We start from the raw sequence: 23,353 nt of genomic DNA on the forward strand, positions 1-23,353 counted from the left end.
TAAAAAAATTGTTGTATGTTTATAAAAGAACTAACAATGCATCAATTAAATGCTTGTCTTCCCTGAATTTTTGCCGGTTTTGATATGCTGTCTATGAAGTTTAGGATTTGAAAATTGGAAAATAGTTCAGTTTATGTATATTGTTGTTGTAAAATGACCTATTTAATCTAACTCTTTGGTTTGGTGATTGTTGAAATGCATAAGAACGTAAATAACAATAATAGAGAAAGAGAAGGAGAGACCACAAAAGAACAACAATTCACTTTTCTAACTCAAGTCTCTATTTGTCCGAAAATTCACTTTTCTAAGTAATCTAGTAAAATTATAATTCGGTATGACTACTAAAACGGATGTTGACATTGATATTCTCTTGGGCTTTAAACTAGAGCCTGAAAATCTTATTCATAACTGAACTTTTGCCTACTATGTGTCGAGAATTTTGACTCTTCTTTCACTTGTTGGTTATTAACTTTTTATCTTTGGGTGGTTCGCTTTTCCGTATCTGTGACTTTTTATCTACTTTATTTTTCTTTGGCAGTCTTCAGTTAATCATCCCTATCGTGTATTTCTCGATTCCACGAGACACTTTTATCATATTAACTTGCTTCATGACACTTTTATCTCAGAATAATAAACGTGCTTTAGTTGGATTTCGTGCATGTAGTGATTTGTTGATGTTATGATCCATTGTTGTCAAGTGGCTGCCGTATTTGAAGTTGACTGTTAGGGCCTTGGTTTCTGCTCGTATGTTGTGATTCTTATGAAGAGATTTTAGATTCGCTGCTCTGTTGTTTTAAGGATGTTTGAAATCTATTGAATATGCTTTGGAGTACCATTGTGCACAGTTCTTCATCGTGATTTGTACTTCTATTGCGTGAAATTGTCTTCTGCAGATTGAAGGTTAATGTTTTTATCCAACACTGGTAATACGCTAAAGTGATGCATTTTTCAAGACTCGGTGAATTTATTTGATTAGGTTTGTTTCTGTGTAAATGTGTAAGTATCAGTTGATAAAATTTATTTCCTCTTAGATTTGTCCCCGATAAGACTTTGGTAATTTTTTTCACATGAGGTTTTTCCTTCATCAAATGTTCGCCACAATAATTAAAAAAAAAAGGAAAAAAAAAAAGGGAAATGAATGATTTAAACGAGTACAAAAGATTTTTTTTGTAGTAACTAAGCTTTTATCCCATCCACTATTTTCTGTGATTTTTAGCTGCTTAGGGATTAGTGGTATACCGTATTAATTAATTTACTTATAAAATTAACCTACTAATTGTTTGCCAGTACGTAGACTCGTAAAAACAATTTTGTCGAATGTAATAATAGCCTGGAGGCATTAGTTGATTAGTAGATATGTTATATGAATCAAAATATTTCTCAGCCTTAATTAATATTTGTCGTCTGGAATGGTATGTACAATTTCCTTGCTTCTATCTATCTGTGATTATGTGGGTGTGTTTTAGTGTTGGTAGTTGTATATACTATATAGGTTTATTATTGTAACTCTGCCTGTGCCTGTGCCTGCAATATTTTATTTTCTCAACACAGCCGGTCCCAAGCCCGGGTAAAGGAGGAGGGCCGAGAAAATTTAACAGTCAAAACATTAATAATATGGTTTTTGTTGTAAAATATAAAATATAATATAATTATGAATTTTAAGTAATTGAAAAGATGAAGACATACGCTATATTCATGAATTGAACTGCATACTGTTGAAAGCATTCAAAGTAATATTATATAATATACATTATTGTATTATGGAAGATGTATTGATCCGCAGAGAAAGGTGATATAATAAATATTTAATTAATAAAAGCCATCTATTTATACATCAAATTTTACACTTGATACTCATCAAACAAAATAGAAATTATCTCATTTATTGACACGTATTACTAGAAGATTAGTCATCAATACAAAACTTAGTGCGGAAGTCTACTTCTGATATATCACAAAACTTCTCCTTAGATGTACCACTAATTTTTAGTGTCTCAAATCTAGCTGTGTGCATAAGCTGGCTCGTCAAAAACCTTTACTGGAAAACCCTGTGGGACGAAATCAGTCATAAGGGAAAAAGAGTGCAGTGCACCATTGCTCCCCTTGAAATGAGCAATATAATTTCTGAGATGGGGCGTCAATCTTACCTCACATTGGCTCTTCTCATTCCAATGGAGTATACCAATTTCTCAAAAGTAGATGTCGGTAAGGACTTTGTAAATAAATAAGCAAGATTGTCACACAAGCGAATTTGTTGGACATCAATTTTTTCCATTCTTCTGAAGCTCGTGTGTATGAAATAATTTTGGTGATATATGCTTGGTCCTATCACCCTTTATATATTCGCCTCTTGTTTGTGCTAAGCAAGCAGCATTATCTTCATAAATAGTAGGGGGCGTATTTGTAACTGGATTTAATTGACAAGAATTTCGTATATGTGAAATGACCGATCTTAACCAAACACATTCTCTGCCACCCTCATAAAGTGCAATTATTTCTGAATGATTTGAGGAGGTGGCCACTTATGTTTGTTTGGTAGATCGCCAAGATATACATGTACCATTATATCAAAACAAATATCCAGTTTGTGAGCGAGCTTTGTGCGGATCAGATCTATATCTCTCATTGGCATAACCAACTAACCCTTGTTTAGTTTTATTTTTTGAATAGAATAATCCAAAATCCGCAGTACCACTGAGATAACGAAAAATATGTTTAACACCATTCCAGTGTCTCCGGGTTGGCTCAGAACTGTATCTCGCAAGCACATTTACCGCAAAAGCGATATCAGGTCGAGTGCATTGTGCTAAATACATTAACGCTCCAATAGCATTGAGATATGGCACTTCTGGGCCAAGTATCTCCTCATTGAATTCTTCAGGTCTGAACGGATCCTTCTTAGGATCTGAATTGCACACAATCATAGGGGTGCTCAATGGATTAGCATTTTCCATATTAAATCTTTTGAGCAATCGTTTAGTATATGCAGATTGGTGTATAAGTATGCCGTTATTTTTATGCTCAAGCTCTATTCCAAGACAAATTTTGGTTTTTCCAATGTCTTTGACCTCAAACTCTTTCTTTAAGTATTCAGTAGCATTGACCAACTCTTCAGGAGTGCCAATCAGGTTCATGTCATCTACATAAACGGCAATGATAGCAAATCCGGTCTGATCTTTTAATAAAAACGCATGGGCAAATAGGGTCATTTTTTTAATCTTCCTTGATACCACATGCGACCGTATTGCTTTAGACCATACAATGATCTTTGTAATTTGATTGAGTGCAGCTCACGAGGAGCGCAAGAGTTTGGCATTTTAAATCCATCGAAAATTTTCATATAAATATCAGAATCTAGTGAACCAAATAGATAGGCTGTTATAACATCCATTAGACGCATATCCAGTCCCTCTTGGACGACCATATTTATAAGAAAACGAAAAGTGATCGTATCGATCACTGGTGAATACGTCTCATCATAATCCATCCCAGACCGCTGGGAAAAGCCTTGAGCTACAAGGCGGGCTTTATATCGTACAATTTCATCATTCTCGTTTCTCTTACGGACAAATACCCATTTATACCCAACAGGCTTTACATTATCCGGAGTTCGAACAATTTGCCCAAATACTTTCCGTTTTCCTCGATCTTCAATAATCGGAAATCTGGCGCCAACAGTTCTTATGGAATACAAGAAATGATGGCAAGCATAGGGGTATCACGCTTCTAGCATCCTCTATCATATACAAGGTCGTTCAACACATCAGGATATTACATCATACGAGGTTATTTCGGCGAAGAGCTGGATTGACCTATTTTATCGTGCCAGTCCACCAGCTCATCCACCTCGCCGAGTTGTTTGGCATCCCACGGACCCTAGTTGGGTGTAACTAAACACAGTATAGCAGCCATTGGCGGGATTATCAGAGGCCCCAACGCGGAGGCCATCCTGCATTTCACGAGCAAATTTTTGCCCCAAGTACCATCGCAACCGAGCTTGTTGCACTTGCTTCGGGGTTGAGATTCATCATTCAGAGACAACTTTAGAGTGTTTGGATTGAGATCTATGCAGAGGTAGTGGTCCGCCTTGTTTCGCATTCTGACAGAGGTCATTGGAGCCTTCAGGTTCACTTACGGCTATTCGGAACTCCCATTCCACCTTAGATTATCGGATTACACATATCTATCGAGATGGCAATTCAGTCGCTGACGCATTAGCCAACTTGGGGTGTCAAACTGAGTTGGCTTGTACCTTCACTACAGCGGAGCTCCCCCGGACTATACATCAGATGATTCAAATGGACCAGCTTGGGTATCCGTCCTTTCAAAGTCAAACTTCTACATAGGTTCCATGATTTTCACCCTTTTTTGTTTTTGCAGTGTATATTTTTAGTAGTTTTTCATAGGCGGGTTCTCATTTATTCTATGTTGGGCAATGATGGGGTGGTCATAGTATGTTTGAGTTTATTTGGAGTTGTCTTTTTGCCGCATGGTGCCATATGTTGTTTGCAGTCGTTACACCTGTTCTGCGCATTTTTGGTGGAACTATAAGTGGCCTCGACTATTGTTGTGAAGTAACGGAATCTCTCGATTCTCTAAGGTTTTATGTGATCATTCTCATTCTTATGTTTTCTCATTAGTTTGGGCTTCATGTTTTGCTCGTATTATTCTATTTTTGATAGGTTTTTTTTGGCAATTGCTTTTTTAGCAATTGTTCGAGCTATAGCATATTGATTGCATTAGACTATTTATGTAATTATTGATTTTTGATATATAGACAGGTTAAGGGTCCAGATCAACCCCCAATCGGGTGTTCGTTCTTAAAATATCTCATTTTCAATATAATAAAAATATGTAACTAAGTGATCAATTTATTAATTGTGAATGTCGAAAGCTTAGACCTTGGTAAACTTAACCGGGTGTAACATATGTACCCCATCCACAACTCTTTTCCCTTAGTGGTAGTGGATGCTCTAAGAAGAATATGAAAGAAGATAGGATATATTTATAGCTATAACAGTTGCATATTACCTAAACATGTTGGAAAATATCTGAGCAGGCCCGCCAAGTAAAGATATGAACTTTGAGGGGAATGAGAATAGACCAAATAAATTTCCAGCTTTTTTTTTACCATTCCACTAACTTCCCCATCTCGGTGACTCGACGAATCTTTGGTGTGCACTCGACCTGCAAGAATAACTTGATAGCATGATTTCACAGAGAAGTTGCCACTCGAAGTATAGTCCAGATTACCGTATCTTTTGAAAGATCACTTCCAATATGAACTGCTAGTATTCGATGAGTATTTGACTGCAGGCCAAGACAGTAATATTAATGAAAAATAGTTATAAAAAAGTCAACATGGAGGCTGACGGTCAACAACGGCTGACCTGCCGGAAAAGAAATTCATAAAAAAAAGTCAACATCGGACACTGACAGTGGTGGTCAAAATTGGTTAATTGGTGAAATTGAGCAAAATTGGGGTGTAAATCATGAGATAAGAGTTGAATTAGGGTTTCAAGGAGTTGGAGGTAATTTTAGTATATATGAAAGAGTTTTCCGTATTAGCAAATAAGTTTGGATGATGTGGATATATTTGCAAGACAAAAAAGTAGGATGTCCTTTTTTAATTAAGTGCATTTGTCATGGGGCTATTTGTCATTTGCTCTAAAATTTAAGCGTGGTCTTTGTATTATTTTTTAAATAGAAGGGGTTCATATGCAATTAAATCCAACTTAACAGGGAGGTCTATGTAATATGCTCAATCTTGTGGGCGAAAATTGAGTTTCTAACAACTCAACTGTCGAAAATGAATGAATTGAGATCAACTGCGGCCACTTTCTCTTCAAAGAGCCCTAGAATAATCTTGGATGTCCTGTGTGTTCTCATAGTTTGTAATCTTTAAGTCTCTGGCCAGAGCTGACTAAGTGATGATTAGGGAATTCGATTCTCTAAGTCATGCACGTACCGATTACAATACTTAGAACGATCGCACAGTTATTGAACTTGAAAATAGGTCTCGATGAACCAATGCCTCTAGTTCAATCGGGACATATGAATCGAAGGGATCGTACTGTACGTTAACTATATCACACGGTTCTTGCAGGCACTTCACTTGTATCTAGGGAATCATGAAGCATAGTTGCTAGACGCCAATCTTGATTCGTTGGGTGATTAAGTTGAAACGAGCTTCATCTTAATTGTAACTCTAGGGACGAGTTTAAACCGCAAAGAGTCGTGGACCCACGGCTAGCTTACACCTGAACCATCGAGGGTCACACTGCTCGTGCACTCGAGTTCTTTGAGTAGACGGTCAAAGATAAAAATGTTTAATCTTTGCATAATATGAAGTCAATATGATTGAGTCCAACATCCGTAATTTGGAATTATGAATGAGAATAAGAAAAGGAAAGAACTAGGCGAACATCTTAGTGAACTTTCTAAATTGGGAAGTTTCCAAATTTAGAAGGTCCAGTGAATTAAGGTTTCCACTTTTAGAAATTGGAAATCGAGAATTGGCATTCGTAATGACGAGGACATTTCTATGATTCCGAAAATATAATTTTTATAATTTTCCAATCATTGAGTTGTGATAAACGAGCGACGAAAGACTAACGAACTTAAGCTCGTTGGGCCTGGTACAACTTAAGCCCGTTAGGGCTTTTATACAAGACACTATAAATATAAGATTTATAGGTCTTGCACAATACACAAGAAACCCTAGCCGCTCACACACACGGCCGCTGCCATCTCCGACCCCACCGTCGCCGGAAATCGGTGCCCCACGCGCCGATACTCTTTGGTAGTCCTATTCCTTTTTATTTTATTCTTCCGTTTATTCTAAATTTTGCGTGTCTAGTGCCACGTATTTAGTAGAACTTGGTCTACGAGGTGAAATCCGAGAGGAGGAAGACAACGGAGTCAAATCGCCGAGAAGCACTCGCCGAACAGCCGCCGTACGCGCTCTTACGCGCCGCCCAAAGACAGCGCGTGATTCACCCGCGCGTCTGTCGCCGCCGCCGCCCGCACGTCCGTCGCAGCTCCCGACTGCACGGGTTGGTTTCCGTGGCAGTTTGCTTCAATCCGAGAATTCGCCTCACGCTTTAAGAGGTAATTTTCGGATCCGTATTGTATTGTTTTAATTTAATCTAATTAAATTAAATGTTGATATTCGCAGTATGATTTTGCTTGAATGTTTTCATGAAATTGTTTATGTATGAATTATTATTTACTGCGAGCATGCTACATGATTTAATTATCGAATTAATATGCATGTAGTATTTTAATTTGCGCTGGAAGCATTAAGGTACGCAATTAATTGCTATTATCGAGTACGTGTTTATGTGATTAAAATTGTTTTTCATATATTTTTTTTGTTTTCCGCTGCGTAAACGTGTCCGATTCCCAACACAAAGTTCACTCCCCTAAAAGCAAAACTCATGGAAGTATGGATGGTGGCAGAACAGAAAGGTTTTGGTCCAACCCCCACGACAGATGAAAGAAAATCCGAAAAGGCAAAAATTGGATAAATATTTGTGAATACCATCGAGATTGGGGCCACACTACCGACGAATGCTTCGAACTTAAGCAAGAAATCGAGAGACTGGTTAAGAAGGGACACCTTGGTGAATTTGTGGATACCTCGCTACACTCGAAATTCAAAAGTAAACCACATTTTCTATAGAAAGGAGAACGTCCCAATCCTCGGAAAGATCGTGAGGACGATAATCTTATGACTCAAGGAATAATCACAGTCATTTCCAGAGGAACCTCGAGTGGTGACACCCCCAGTGCGCGCCGCGCATCAACGCGGGCAGTAGGAGGATCATACTCTACGTCAGAACGTCCAGCGGAACATGTTTACCATGTTCACCACCCAAACTTGGAGATCGCATTTAGCGACGACGATCTCGAGGGGCCATGTGGTGAGCACAACGATGTGTTGGTCATTTCTGCATCAATTTCCAATTACTTGGTGAAGAAAATTTTGGTAGACGGCGGTAGATCGGCTGACATTATATACTACGACGCTTTCGAAAAACTAGGGATAGCCAATGCTAAACTTGCACCCGTGAAAACGTCCCTAGTAGGTTTTATAGGACACGCCATCGAAGCTGTGGGAGAAATTTCCCTCGTCTTGTCTTTGGGCTCATTCCCATGCCAGGCAAAAAACACCGTTAACTTCTTGGTCGTCAAGGCACCATCTACATATAACGTGATTTTGGGGCGTCCAAGTATGAACCTCTTCAGAGCAATCCCATCAACATATCATATGAAGTTGAAATTTCCTACAACTAGTGGAATTAGAGAAGCCGTAGGTGATCAACGCGTTGCTCGAGAATGTTATGTGAATACCTTAAGGACACCTCAACTTTGGAACAAAAAGCAAGTGGGAGGAGGGGATGACACTCCCAATCTTCTATAGAGAAAATGGGTGATGGTTGTCAAAGATGCGCTCATCACCTCCTCAACCGATCAACAAGCCGACAACACGAGACTCGAAACAGAAGAAGAATTGAAAAACATAGAGTTGATTCCGGGTAATCAAGATAAACTGCTCCGAGTGGGAACAAGCCTTGAGCTCTAGGTGGAAGCGAAGCTCGTAGGTTTCCTCCAAAAGAACGGTGATGTTTTTGCATGTAGAGCAGAAGATTTCGAAAGTATCCCCCTATCTAAAGTTGTCCATCGGCTCGACGTTGACCCGAAACTCAGGCCAGTTAAGCAAAAGAAAATTAAAGGACTTTTGGACCAGAACATAATAAACATATCAAATAGAAAGTGGATAAGCTCCTCGCGGCTGGAAAAATACGCCCGGTCCAATATCCTAAGTGGTTGTCAAATGTTGTCCTAATAGCGAAATCGGGGGGAAAGTGGCGTTTATGTGTGGATTTCACCGACCTAAAGAAAGCTTGTCCTAAGGACCCATTTCCTCTCCCAAGGATCGATCAACTTGTGGATTCTACCTCGGGATGTGAGTTGTTAATCTTTCTAGACGCATACCAAGGGTACAATCAAATCCAACTAGCCCCTGAAGACCGAGAGAAGGGAAGCTTCATTACTGACCAAGGCATATACTGCTATAAGGTAATGCCATTCGGCCTCAAGAATGCCGGTGCAACTTATCAACGACTCGTGAACACTATGTTTGCCGAACTCAATGGGCGTAACATGGAGATATACATCGACGATATGCTAGTTAAAAGCACCAAGGCCGAAAACCATTTGAAGGACCTCGAAGAGTGCTTTGCTATTCTCAGGGAATACAAAATCATTTGAAATGCTCGTTCGGGGTGAAAGGTGGGAAATTCTTAGGTTACTTGATCTCACAGCGAGGAATCGAAGTAATCCAGCTAAGATTGACGCCCTGATCAACATGGCCCATCCCAAGTCCATAAAAAACGTCCAACAATTGAATGGTTGTTTGGCATCACTAAATCGATTTATTTCCCGCTCGGCAGACAAAGAACTTTCTTTCTTCAGAGTGCTGCGAGACAGGAAGAATTTCAAGTAGACAGAAGAGTACCAAAAGGCATTCGAGGAGCTGAAGCAATACCTAGCATCGCCACCCCTCTTGACCAAACCAAGGGAAGATGATGAACTTTTATTGTATTCAGCAACTACGTCAGAGGCAATCAGCGCAGTTTTAGTGCTTGAAGGCGAATGAGGGCATAAACCTATCTACTACGTCAGTTGCACCCTACGGGGAGCCGAACAAAGATATTCAAACATAGAACGACTGGCCTTAGCACTAATCACGACCGCACGAAAATGGAGGCCTTACTTCCAATCACACCAGGTAGTAGTTTTGACAAATTTCCCTCTTAGCCAAGTGGGAAATCGAGCTCAGTGAATATGGGGTATAATTTCGATCACGTCCGGCGATCAAAGCACAAGTCCTTGCGGAGTTTCTCGTCGAAATGGTCTTTAGCGAATCTTCATGTTCCTCCTCAATTTGGACAGTTCAAGTAGACGGTTCCTCTACTATAGGAGGCAGTGGGGCGGGAATCTGGATCACGAGTCCCGAAGGCGATGCCTTGGAGTTCCCATTGAAGCTAGAATTTCCGGCTTCAAATAATGAAACGGAATACGAAGCCCTCGTAGCTGGTTTGAAGTTAGCTCAAGTAGCTGGAGCTAAGAAGTTGGTGACGTACAGTGACTCCCAACTAGTTTAAACCAAGTCATAGAAACATATGAAGCCATGTAAGGAAAGATGATTAAATATCTCGAGTTAGTCAAACTCCTCATGGCGAATTTCGAGAAGGTGGAAGTATAGCAAATACCTAGAGCCGAAAACACCATGGCGGACAAGTGGGCTCGTTTAGCAAGTTCCATGTCAAAGCTCGACAGTCGTAGGATCACCTTTCTCTCTTCCGCAAAACCTGAGTTAGAAATGAGCACACAAATCCTTTGCACTAGCAACAGTCCGTGTTGGAAGGACGAGATAATAGAGTATCTTTCTACGTCAGAATTACCCCAGGACGGAGCAACAACGAGAAAATTTAAAATAAAAGCCGCTCGATTCCTTATCATTGGGTCAGGGAGCTATACAAGAGAGGTTTCTCGGTACCTTATTTAAGATGTCTTGGACCGGACAAAGCAAGATACGTCTTCCGCGAAATTCATGAAGGAATTTGCGGGAACCACCTAGGAGGGCAAGCCCTAGCTGTCAAAGCGTTACGCCAAGGATACTTCTGGCCATCTATGAAGCAAGACGCTAGAGAGTTAGTTGTGAAATGTAGACCTTGCCAAATACACGCCAACATTACTCATGTACCTGGATCTCTTCTCCAACCAATCGAAAGCCCAGTTCCTTTCGCTCAATGGGGGATAGATATAGTGAGGCCCAATGTTTTGAAAACCGGACCGGACCGGCCGGTCCGACCGGTTCAACCGCGAACCGCCGCCATGTCCGGTCCGGTTATAGGTGAAAAGCCAAAAACGTCAAAAAACCGGGTTAACTACCGAAAACCCGGTTCGATCGGTAAAAACCGGTAAAACCGGGAACCAGTCCAAGAATCGGGTTTTAACTCAAAAGAAGGTGTCATGGCCGGATCCGCTTCGAAAATGGTCGGAGAAGATTGTGGGTGGACAGATCTAGTCGGACCCGGGTCGTATTGTCACCCAATCGTAGTGGTGGATGCCATATCTATCGATCGAGGAAAAGAAAAGGAAGAAGATCAAGAAAAAAAATGAAAAAAATATGGAGAAATGAAGAAATGGAGAAAATAAAATATATGCGTGGAAATGGAAAGAAGATGTAATAAACATAAGGAAAAGAATAAAGAAAAAGAAAAATAAAAAGAAAATAAGGGAAGAAGATGCGGGGTGGTTTCTGCGTGAAACTTACGAGGAAGAAGAAAGGAGAGAGAGAGAGGGGAGATGAGAGAGAAGAAAGAAAAAAATGATTATAAATTCATTTTTTTATAAAAGTAGTGGAGTTAGTTGGATAATAAAGAGAAGAAAGAGGGAATAAAATATAAAAAAATATAAAATATATTGCATTTAAGTTATTAAATAAATAAAATAATTATATATAAAATAAAAGTGAAAACCCGGTCGAACCCCGGTTGAACCGGTCGAACCGTGACCCAGTGGTGTGTCCGGTTCGATATCCGGTCCGGTTTTCAAGACATTGGTGGGGCCGTTTCCGCAAGCTAGTGGACAACGAATTTTCTTAATCGTGGCGGTTGACTATTTCACCATATGGGTGGAGGCCGAACCCTTGGCTAAAATAGCTGAAGTCGACGTCATTCAGTTTCTATGGAAGAATGTAGTCTGCCGTTGTGGGATACACGAGCCTTAATATTCGATAACAGAACTCAATTCTGCGGAAGCAAGGTCGCGGACTAGTGTAAAGGGCTATCAATCAAGCAATTTTCACTTCAATAGGAAACCCGCAAGCTAACGGACAGACTGAGGTTACAAACCGTACCATTTTACAACACCTAAAGGCTAGATTGGGAGAGGCAAAGGGCCCCTGGGTTGAGGAGCTCCCGAGCGTAACATGTGCTTATCGTACCACTCCCCGAACCTCCACAGGTGAATCACCTTTCAACCTCGCCTATGGGATGGAGGCTGTCGTTCCAGCCGAAATAGTGCAACCATCATGGCGAATATCCAACTACTCGATCCTACATAATGATTTGGAGATAAAAGCAAGTTTGGATCTCGTGAACGAAGTTAGAGAAGACGCATCTACAAGAATGGAAGCTTACAAAACTCGAATGGCATGGGCCTATAACCAACGATTCAAACCAAGGTCATTTCAAGTAGAAGACTTGGTGCTTCGAAAAGTCGGGATCTCAAATGCTGTAGGGAAGTTGGACCCAAAATGGGAAGGACCATACAAGATTACTCAAGTGGTCAATGTACGGATGGACATCAAGTTCCAAGGACTTGGAACATAGGGAACTTGAAGAAATACTTTTCTTAGAGCCTTAGGCGTGCACCTTTTTCGTTGTGTTATCGTATATTTATTTTTCAATAATAAATCAGGAGCATACCGCTCGCTGTAATGCTTAAACTATGTAATAAGTCGGGAGCACACCGCTCACCGCAATGCTTTAAATTATATAATAAGTTGGGGACATACCGCTAGCCACATATGGTTTGAATAAAATACCTTAGCCGGGGGCATATTGCCCACCGCAATCCGCAACCTTTCTACTCTGTGTAATTTCAATTAAATATTTTATTCTATTAAAATTTCATGATCATTTTTGTTATTATTGTGCAGTATTTGGATCTAAGAGTGACCTCACAACATCCAAATAATAAACCATTGAGTACAGTTAAATGGGAAGATAACAAGGATCATAAGGGTCTGGCCAACTCGAACCTTGTTTTCTCACTCCCCAAATCTTAAATTGATAGAGAAATCAAATTCTCAAGGACTCCGCTACACAAAATTAAGAAAAAAAATTGGCAAAACTGCGGAGCCCCTCAATAGAAACATAGGGGTCTGATCAACCACTAAGTACCAAAAAGCACGAAAGCTGCAAAATTGAGAGGACATAAAAATAAAAATCCGCTCATAAAGCAAAAATGTGCAAATGAAAACAAAAGGCAATACGTCTAAAAAACAAAAAAGACAAAAGTCTTAAAAATAAATCATAAAGAAAATACTATTACTCTCAAGCAAGCATTAAATATTAAACGACTGCACTACTCGGTAGTTGGATCAACACTCGCGTCTTCGTCTCCACTAGCTTCAGGCAACTCGTCAAACTCGTCACGCTCACCAAGTGCCCCAATTTTCTCTGCCCCAATTTTCGGCTCAAGTTCCAAAACACTTGGCTCTATCTCCCGTAAGATGGCCTTGGGGACAAGCTTCGTAGCACGAAATTGACCACGAATATCCCGCACGATCTCTGCAAAGAACCCACTAGCATACTTATTCCTAATCTCGGTATAAGACTCGCTCCCTAAGAACTTGCCAACCACCATCAAACCCAAAGGCGTCTTCAAGACTTCATTCGACCCTCTATGAGCTTCCATGAAGGAGAGAGCGACGGTCTTTTCATTCTCCAACTTTTTTCTTAGATCTTTAATCTTAGCTTCGGCCTTGAGACGACTCATTTTTTCCTCATCTGACCGGGTCGACAAACTCTGACACTTTTTCTCCAAGGCACTCAGCTTCCCTTTCTCTTCTTCAAGATACTTCTTCAGGCTTTCATTCCCTGAGCGGAGAGAAGCATTGTCACTTTGAACACCCGCATACAATGACTTAACATTCAGTTTTTCCGCGTGTATCTTAGCATGCTCAACCTCCAATACCCTCCCACGATCAATAATCAATGGCACAAAAGTCATAGCCTAAAAAACATATTTAAAAATAAATAAAATAAAATAATAGATAAGTGTGGCGAATACGGTACTAACCTAAGCAAAGGATGCAGCCAACCCTTCGATCATATCATCCAGCAGTCTTCCTGCGAGACGAGTCGAGTCAAACTCCGTCGGGAAACCCATAACCTTCTCCATGGCCAAGGTACTATCGAGAGCATCAAACACTGAACCGCCATTCTACGTCCTATCAACACCAGCAACAAAAGGCTCTCTCCACATACTAACTGGCGGTAACACTAACTCCTCAGCCCCTAAGCTATGAGGTCTTTTTTCACGCACAGTGGAAGGGGTACCACGGGTATCACCAGAAGCGGAGGGCGTCTTAAGCTCACTCAAGGGTAGCTGTGGTGCACTCACAATAACAGGGCGACTTTTGTCGGCGGACCTAGAATTTGAGACTCCAGCGCCTTTCCTCCCAACCACCTCCGGCCCACGCGACGTTTCTGCCCCGTGGACTATTTTTTTGCCACCACTTTGATCCTCAGCGGTGCCCCTTCCCGACTCCCTTGCCAAGGGTTTCAGAGCCGGAGGAGTGTTTCGAGACACGGGCTTCGAGGATCCATTATTCATGCAACGACGTTTGAAGTTGTTATAGCTCATCGTATCACATGTATAACACAAAATCGACAAATAGAGGAATATTAGCTTGAAGAACACTATAAAGCAAAATAATGGAGCAATTAATATATCATCACTCGACTACCCTTAGAAAATTAAGACAAAGGGTCAAAGCATTTACCGAAAAACCCCATCCTGAAGTCCATTTTAAGTTTAGCAAACTCATTATTCCACTCAACGGGGCGCACTTTACCCCATATAGACGGAACTTCCAATCATTCCGCACATAAAAGAATCACTCTTTCCAGCTCCCCCACTTATAATCATTTTTTATTAAAAAACTTGCATTTTGACCTCGGATGAAAATGAAAATTAGGAGCTTTGTCCTTGAGCGGCTTCACAAGAAACATGGAACGAAACAAATTCACCGAAATAGGAAAACCCTCAAACTCAGCGCGATGACGAAATCCTTTGAAATAGAGAAACGCAATCAGCGTTAATTGGTTGAGGCTTACCTTGACATCGCGACAAATTTGGAGAAGAACTGGATCGGACGGCAAAGTAAATCCAACCGAAAATGAAGTGAGGTATACCTTAAAGTAGCCATCAGGAGGTGCGTAACATCTCTCTCCCTCAACTGGAACTAATATCTCAATATCACGGTCAACACACATATGACTAAAAATCTTGGCTAGTTGACCGACTTTAAAGGAGGAATCAAAATTTAATTCGGATAATATCTCTGCATTTTTCCCGGAAGACCAAGCGCGGGAAACATCAACTGGTCCCTCTTCCTCATCGGCCAAAAAACTCTCGTCAACCTTGAATTCAACCCCGCTACTTGACTCACGGCGCACGGAATTTTTTATATTTCGATTCGTCTAATACTCTAATACGTCGAGACCACGCCCAAGTTTCAGGATCACTAGATTCTAACTCCACGAAACACACCCCCGGACCACCATCGACGTTGGTAGCTGAAAAACAATTTTCGGCGGACAAAACCGGCTCCCCACAGCCTTGCACGCAGGCCGCACGTGCCGCCGGTTCGCCAGACATGCGTCCACGCATGGAACACCCTGCTGCAGCAGTCTCCACGCGCCCCACGCGCTCCGGCCTCACGCACCCCACGCGCACGGACTCCCCCTTCCCCTTTCCACGAGATCATGCTAATGTCATGTTCAACTACCTCCCGAGTTGACCCGCCTGACCGAGTTGATCCGCCCGACCGAGTCGGCCCATCCGACCGAGTAGAACCGACCGTCCGAGTTGACCCGCCCGACCGAGTTGAAGCCACAAACCAAGCTGACCCACCCGACCGAGCTTACCCGGGCGACCCACCAGACCGAGCCAACATGTCCGCCCGTTTCGATCCGGCCCCCCGGCTCGCACCACACGACCGAGCTGACTCGCCCTCTCCCACTCGTGCAAGCTTCCCAAGAACCTGTGACGTCATGCCACCCAGGGCTGACGTCACAACCGCCTTTCTTACACGGTTTTCTGTGCCCAAGCTGCTAGAATTCCCTTTTTTTGTTGAAAAACGCACCTTTACACTATTCTGCCCTTAACTTCTCGCTCACAAGTCCGAATTTCAAAAAAAATGTGCTCACGAACTCCAAATTTCGCGCTCTCGCAACTCGACTATCAAGATTTTTAGAATTCCCAAGTTTCTCATTGTCGGAATCCAAATTAACTCCAGTTAGTTCGTCGTTAGACTCATCCAATAACTTTAGACTCGACATCCAGAATCTACGCTATTGTCAACGCAATTTTGAAACTCCAAACACTAAAGCGAGGATTCTACCAACGACACAATAATTCAAATAAATAAAGTTAGAAGATTCGCAGAAGATATTTATACCTTTGGAAGTAAGACAAATATCATTAAATCTCGGTAGGTAGCAGAATTTCGGAAAAAGAGACCACACAAAAAAAAAAAAAAAAAAAAACCCTACTAGTACATGATGCAACTAATATATTACTTCCAAGTAGGCCCACGGGCCCGTAACCCAACTTGGAAGTGGGAGGCTTAATGATGTGCCTAATTAGGATTAGGCCCAAAAGCCTAATTAGGATAATGCCCAAAAGGCCTTAATTAATTTAATTGATTATGAAGACCCAATTAACATACTTTTTACCCTTAAATGACAACTCATTGTCCCACATTGGTTTTCTACATCAGTTCTACCTATTCATTCACCTATAAACATGTGTTTCATTTCACATAACAAGGTACACACTAATTTGGCAATTAATTATTATTATTTGCTTATATTATTATAGCTTCTGACTTGAGCGTTGGAGGATAATCGCCGGGCCAATCCCGGCGTGTCATCTAGTGTTTTCAACTGTTTTGTAGGATTAACGGGAAGATTCATTGATTACATCGAGTCACGTGGCAGTGACCTTCGGCATTCTTTATAATTTATAAAATGCTTTAAATATATCAACTTTCTTAGAAACTCCAAATAGATTTATTTTTGAATTTAGTTTTAAGGGGTTTTTGTGCATAAGTCCCCAACCAAACATCTTTATTATTCTAGGTTTAGGGGTTATATCTATTTCACCAATAAGCCCATCCCTTTAATATTTATTATAAATAAAGGAAAAAAATATGTATATGACTATATTACCCCCAACCCTTAATGCCCAATCCTTAATTGTAACCTCAGATTCCAGCGTTGACTTTTCGATTTTTGTTTTCTTCCGGATTTTTATGCCGCTCTCCGGCGTTGAACTTTTTTTTTTCTAGTTTGTTTTTTTCCGCCGCCGGATTCTGGCGTTGACTTTTTTTAGTGTTTTTTTTTTCTTTTTTTACGTCCGCCGCTAAACGTTGACCGTAATTGTGCTGTCATTAACGTAATTATACTGTCAATGACAGTTAATTAACGTAATTGTACTGCCGTTGACAATACATTTTTGTAATTGTTCTGCCGTTGATAGTAAATTAACGTAATATTATTATTTTTTATTTCTTTTTATTTTGTTTGATTTGTTGACAAGTCAATGTAATTATATTACTGTCGTTGACAGTAAAATAACTGTAAAAACAATAATATTACTATCAACAACATCAATATTATTATTTTTTTGGGCTTTTCGTTTTGTTTAAGTTATTCAAGGAGTAACGTAATAATATTACTGTCTATTACTGTAATATTACTGTAAACACAATAATATTACTATGTTTGACGGTAATATTACTGTTGTTATAGTAATATTGTTGTCAACCACATCAATATTATTATTTTGTTTAGATCTTTTTGTTTGTTTGAGTTAGTCACGGAGTAACGTAATAATATTATTGTCTATTATTGTAATATTACTATGGTTGACGGTAATATTAGTGTTGTTATAGTAGTATTACTGTCACTCACAGTAATATTAATTCTTTTGGCTTTTTATTATGTTTACATTTGTTAAACGGTCAACATAGTAATATTACTCTATTACACAATAATAATGAGTTATGTTGTGTTAATATTACTGTGCAAGAGATTAATATAGCAATATTGCTATGTTAAACCGTAGTTTAGTTAATTTTACTGTGTTTAACAGTAATATAGTTAATATTACTGTCAATCACAACAATATTGTTGTTTAAACGAAAAATATGTTACAAAAAGAAAAAAAATCGGAAAGTCAACGCCGGAATCCGGCGGCAAAAAAAAAATTGAAAAAAAAACGTTTTGGGTCAAAATTTAATAATTTATGAAATTTGGTGTCAAATTGAGGTTAAATTAAATTAAAGATGAAATTGGAGCACATTAAAGTATGAGGGGATATTTTAGTCTTTTACAAAAATCTGGACCATGTGTGGACTTATTTGTAAACGAGTTTTTTGTCTGGATCTCTTTATGAGTAAGTACCCATTGATGAACTTATTTGTATGACCCCTAATTTTAATAGTAATTAATTTAATCTTAATTTAGTTAAATTCAATTTAAAACTTTCCCTTATTATAATTGCATGATTGGTGGTGTTACGGAAATTTTGTATTTTAATTCATAAACATGGATTTCTATTAAAAAAAAACATTGCAAAATAAATCATTTGATATTATATATTTTACATGCACATGACCAGAAAATATGTTTTTCTTTCTTAATAATTTAGTATTATATATTAATATTATCTGTATCAAAAAAATATGCATGTTCAAATTTACGATATTGTGAAAATTGGCACTGTTTTTTTTTTTTTTTTTCCTGCCATGTGTACAATAATATACTCCCACTTATTTACCATATTAAAAATTATACTACATGAATTTCATGTTATTTTTTTAACTTTTCTTTTTTCTCCACTAAATCCAGTGACAATAAATTTTATGATTGATTTAACTTTTTAAATTATATACTAATTAAAAATACAAACTTTATGATGATTGTATTGATAATTTGAATAACATAAGTTGAATATAATCATTTGATAAAAAAATAAACGAATTGATTGTATATATTTCAAAATATAACAATCATATTCTAAATCTTTGTTATTAAATTTGCTTATTAACTTTATTTAATACCAAAGATTAACAATATCAATTTGTTTTTAAAACGTATTATGATCGCATATACTATATATTGTATTCCACTAATAAGTGTTTCACTGTAACTCTAATAAATATAATTAAGTACATATCTAGATCAACTCCAACCCAAAAGTATCAAAATGAGTTTGCAAATATTTATGTGATATTTAATATTTTATTTTGACATTTATCTATATGTATTTGGTCCAACCATAGGTATTAAATGGTTGTTAATTAAAAATAATTAAATTGATTTATATATCTAATTGTCACATGCATTTCTAAGAAAATGACACTGAGGTGGTTAAATTCATAACTCGTGTTTGATATTTTATTCTGCATGATGTATTTTTACGTACCGAAAGATGAAATATCAAAATACAACCCTCATTTCATAACTCTATTGGAATTTAAAATTACTATTTTTGAGTATGAAAATGGTGGTTAAAGGTTTTGATAGCCCATTTAATAACCCCACTCGAGGTGCTCTTATTTCAAATAGTTTACATTAACAAATGCAATATCAATCGGCAAATCAGTAGTTTCTACGACCCATTTTTAGTTACAAACTCACTTAGATATTTATATATTGCATAAAATAATTATATGAGAAGCAATTGCATAATTATGCGTGTATCTTTTCAAATTGAGAAAGTTTGATGCAATCTTGTGGATATGGATGGAAAAAAGTTATCAAATATCAAGTATCATAGTATACCAACAAAATATTATCTAACAAATACCAAATTACTGGTTATCATTTCATTTGGTACGATATTGGTACCATATCGAATTTATATGAGATTTACTACAATCCATTATAGTGTGGGTAAAGATATAGACAACCTATCATTGAAAAAAAAAAAATTTTAGCTATAAATATTCTGACTAATTTTTAAAATTAAAACTTTAAACCATATGAATAATGTAGGTACTATAGAGTAAATAATTTATTATTAAATATTTTAACACTTGCACTATATTTTGGTATTGTAATACATGAGTTCTTTTGTTTAACTTAGAAGTTATGTATCTAAATTAGTGAAATATTCTTAAGTTTTTTGTTTTCCCATCATACATAATAAGATATATCTATTTTGTTAATTTCTATTTTTAAAATATGTGGAAAATAAAATTATTTATTTTATAATGTTTATAAGAATCTAACAAGATTCTATATCTCTATGTTTTTTTTGAAATTAAAATATATTCGACTGATCTATACAAAAAAATCAATTAACTTTTATTTTTTGACTTAATATTTATATAAGAATTTTATAGTGACTTTTGGTTACTTATCTATTTTCATTAGCATCGGCCTTTATGTTAGTTTCTAACATATGGTCATGCGTGTAAATCAATTTAAGTTGTATATTAACAAGGATAAATGACGAAACCCCCTGAACTTAGGCTAAGTTAAGAAAAAAACAACCCCACATATTCGTATTACCAATATCCCACAGATGTTTGTTTTTGTCTTACATCGACCCCCTAACGGTATGATTTTTCACGGATTTTTTTAATTACGTGGAATATTTCTCGAAAATGCTGATTCTACCCTACACATGCGACATTTCTTTATGGTACTTTTTAAAGACAAATTACCCTCAGGGGGACTTTACAAAGAATCTTTATTCTTCTTAAATAACACCTTTACAAATTTTTAGTATTACCATTACCTCCACCGAGGGTAATTTTTGTATTTAAAAAAGTAAGTTAAAAGAAATGTCACGTCTGCAAGGGTAGAATCCACATTTTTGGAATATTACATGGAATAAAATAAGATTTTGTAAAAACTCTCACCATAAGGGGGTTGTGTAAGACAAAAACAAACATCAGAGAAATTTTGGTAGTTACCGATAAATGGGGGTGTTTCCCGTATTTAGACTAAGGTCATGAGGATTTTAGTAATTTATCCTATTAACAACGATTATTGTTCTTTTTACGTCTTAACGTTTGCTTATAACTTTATAATATTTTAAATAATTTTAATGTAATTTTGATAATTTAATTAAATATTAATTTCTAATATATTTAATATGCGTTTTTGGATACTTCAGCTACCACGCATAAGGAATTTGATATAAAGGTTGCGAGATTGAATAGAATTGTTTTTTATACATAATAATAGATCATTGCAAAAAAAATTGATGCAAAATCAGAATTAGGAGTGTGATTAGTATTAGCATTAGAACTATGATTATAATTAATATTCTTTGAATTAATATTTGCATTAATACTAGGATTAGGATTTGGATTGTAATTAGGGTTAATATAGTATTAGAATTAATATTAGGATTATGATTATGATTAATATTAGTATTGCAATTATAATTAAGATTATGATTAGTACTACAATTAGTGACACGTGTTAGTATTATGATTATGATTAGAATTAAGCTTGAAATTAGAATTATAATTAACATTAGTATTAGTATTAGCATTAGCATTAGGATTATTAATATTAAAATTATTAGGGTTAGGATTAGAATTATGATTAGTGTTATGATTAGTATTAGTATTATAATTATGATTAGGGTTATGGATAGGATTAGGAATAGGATAAGGTTTTGGATAATATTAGGATTACAATTATAATTAGCATTAGCATATCTAGATTAACATTAGCATTAATACATTAGTATTAACATTAGCATTAACATTAACATTAACATTAACAATATTAACGTATTGATATTAGTAATCGTATTAATATTAGTATTAATATTCGTATTAGTATTAGTATAAGTATTAGTATTAGTATTAGTATTAGTATTAGTATTAGTATTAGTATTAGTATTAGTATTAGTATTAGTATTAGTATTAGTATTAGTATTAGTATTAGTATTAGTATTAGTATTAGTATTAATATTAATATTAGTATGAGTATATGAGTATGAGTATGAGTATGAGTATCAGCATCGATATCAGTATAAATATCAATATCAATATATGTATATGTATCAGTATCGGTATCATTGTCAGTATCAATATCACTATCAGTATCAATATTAATATCAGCTTCAATATCAGTTTCAGTATCAATATCATGATCAGTATCAGTATCAGTTTCAGTATCAATACAATATCAGTATTAGTATTAGTATCAGTATTATTATTAGTATTATGATCAATATCAGTATCAATATAAGTATTAGTATCAATATTAGTATGAGTATCAGTATGAGTATAACTATAGTATTAATATTAATATTAATATGAGTATCAATATCAGTATTAGTATCAGGTATCGGTATCGGTATCGATATCAGTATCAGTATCAGTATCAGTATTAGTATTAATATTAGTATTAGTATTAGTATGAGTATGAGTATGAGTATTAGTATGAGTGTTAGTATCAGTATTGTTAGAATTTATTTCGTGCAGATATAAATTATTTGTGTCAGATTCAGTTTTTCGTTACTGTTGCGTGAAGTGTTGCAACCGTTCGTGAAGCAGTTCGTAAAAACAGAAATAAACGAGACACAAATTTTAATGTGGTTCGGATACAATTGTACCCTACATCCACGGGGACCTGCAAATAAAATTTACTAATTTTTAGTTTTACGAATACAATAATAGGACTTAATCAAAATACAAAGACTCCCTCTTTGTTGACGCCGTTCTTGTAAACTACGTTGAATTATAAATCTTCAATTTGCAGGACGTCCCTTGCTCCGCACGGTTGAACTCCCTTCAACGTTGAATCCCTCAGTCGGCGGATCGATCTCCTCCCGAGATCTGTTTAAGCCCCTCTCCCGAAGAACCGATCTTATTTTTGTATAGAAGAAGCAAACTTGTGATACTCCTTGAATCTTGGTGTCTTCAACACAAAGCCTTGAAGCCGGTATATTTTCTATGAAAATCACGTATCACGATGGAGCAATAAAAACGAGAGGAAAAAAATAATTCTCTTGAACTTCTCTCGATAAACAAGACGCTAGAAGAGCAGCAAAGAAAAAGCAATATTTTTCTCTCCAGCAGACACACACCAAAACGCCGTGATGTGCTGCTTATTTATATCCTATGAAAAATAAGAATCCTGTAGAAAAACAAAGCCCATTACGGTTAGAATTCTTAAGACACGTAAAAGCATGTATTTGAGAACAAAGGAAACTCTCTCTAGGAATAAAGACAATTTCCTATAAAAATCAATTAATGACAAAATAAAAGAATTAAAAGCTACAAGGACTCTTCCCTTCTTTAGCTCACGGTATATGCAATCTTGTGGCACAAGTTTTATTTAATTCTTGTATAATTAGAATCCAAGGGATTCTAACAATCTCCCCCTTTGTCGTTTATTGATTATAATCATTTTCTCCTGCTGAGTGGAACCTGAAAATAAAACAATCAGAGGATAGACAGAAACAATAAAACTAAAGATCATCCTCATCATTAAAGGAACAACTCATC

At 37.1% G+C, this 23,353-nt stretch overlaps 1 protein-coding gene across 1 annotated transcript; it reads left to right on the forward strand.

The window, feature by feature from the left end:
• The first annotated feature begins 7,732 nt into the window (after positions 1-7,732).
• On the forward strand, positions 7,733-9,276 carry LOC148771627 (uncharacterized). The gene is made up of 2 exons (XM_088815151.1): positions 7,733-8,318; positions 8,855-9,276. Exons 1-2 carry the CDS (start codon positions 7,733-7,735, stop codon positions 9,274-9,276), a joined length of 1,008 nt encoding a protein of 335 aa, XP_088671277.1.
• The last annotated feature ends 14,077 nt before the right edge of the window (positions 9,277-23,353 follow it).

This window comes from Erythranthe guttata, chromosome 3 (genome assembly GCF_056151865.1).
Source record: "Erythranthe guttata isolate IM_541 chromosome 3, IM_541, whole genome shotgun sequence".
NCBI classification, from domain to species: domain Eukaryota; kingdom Viridiplantae; phylum Streptophyta; class Magnoliopsida; order Lamiales; family Phrymaceae; genus Erythranthe; species Erythranthe guttata.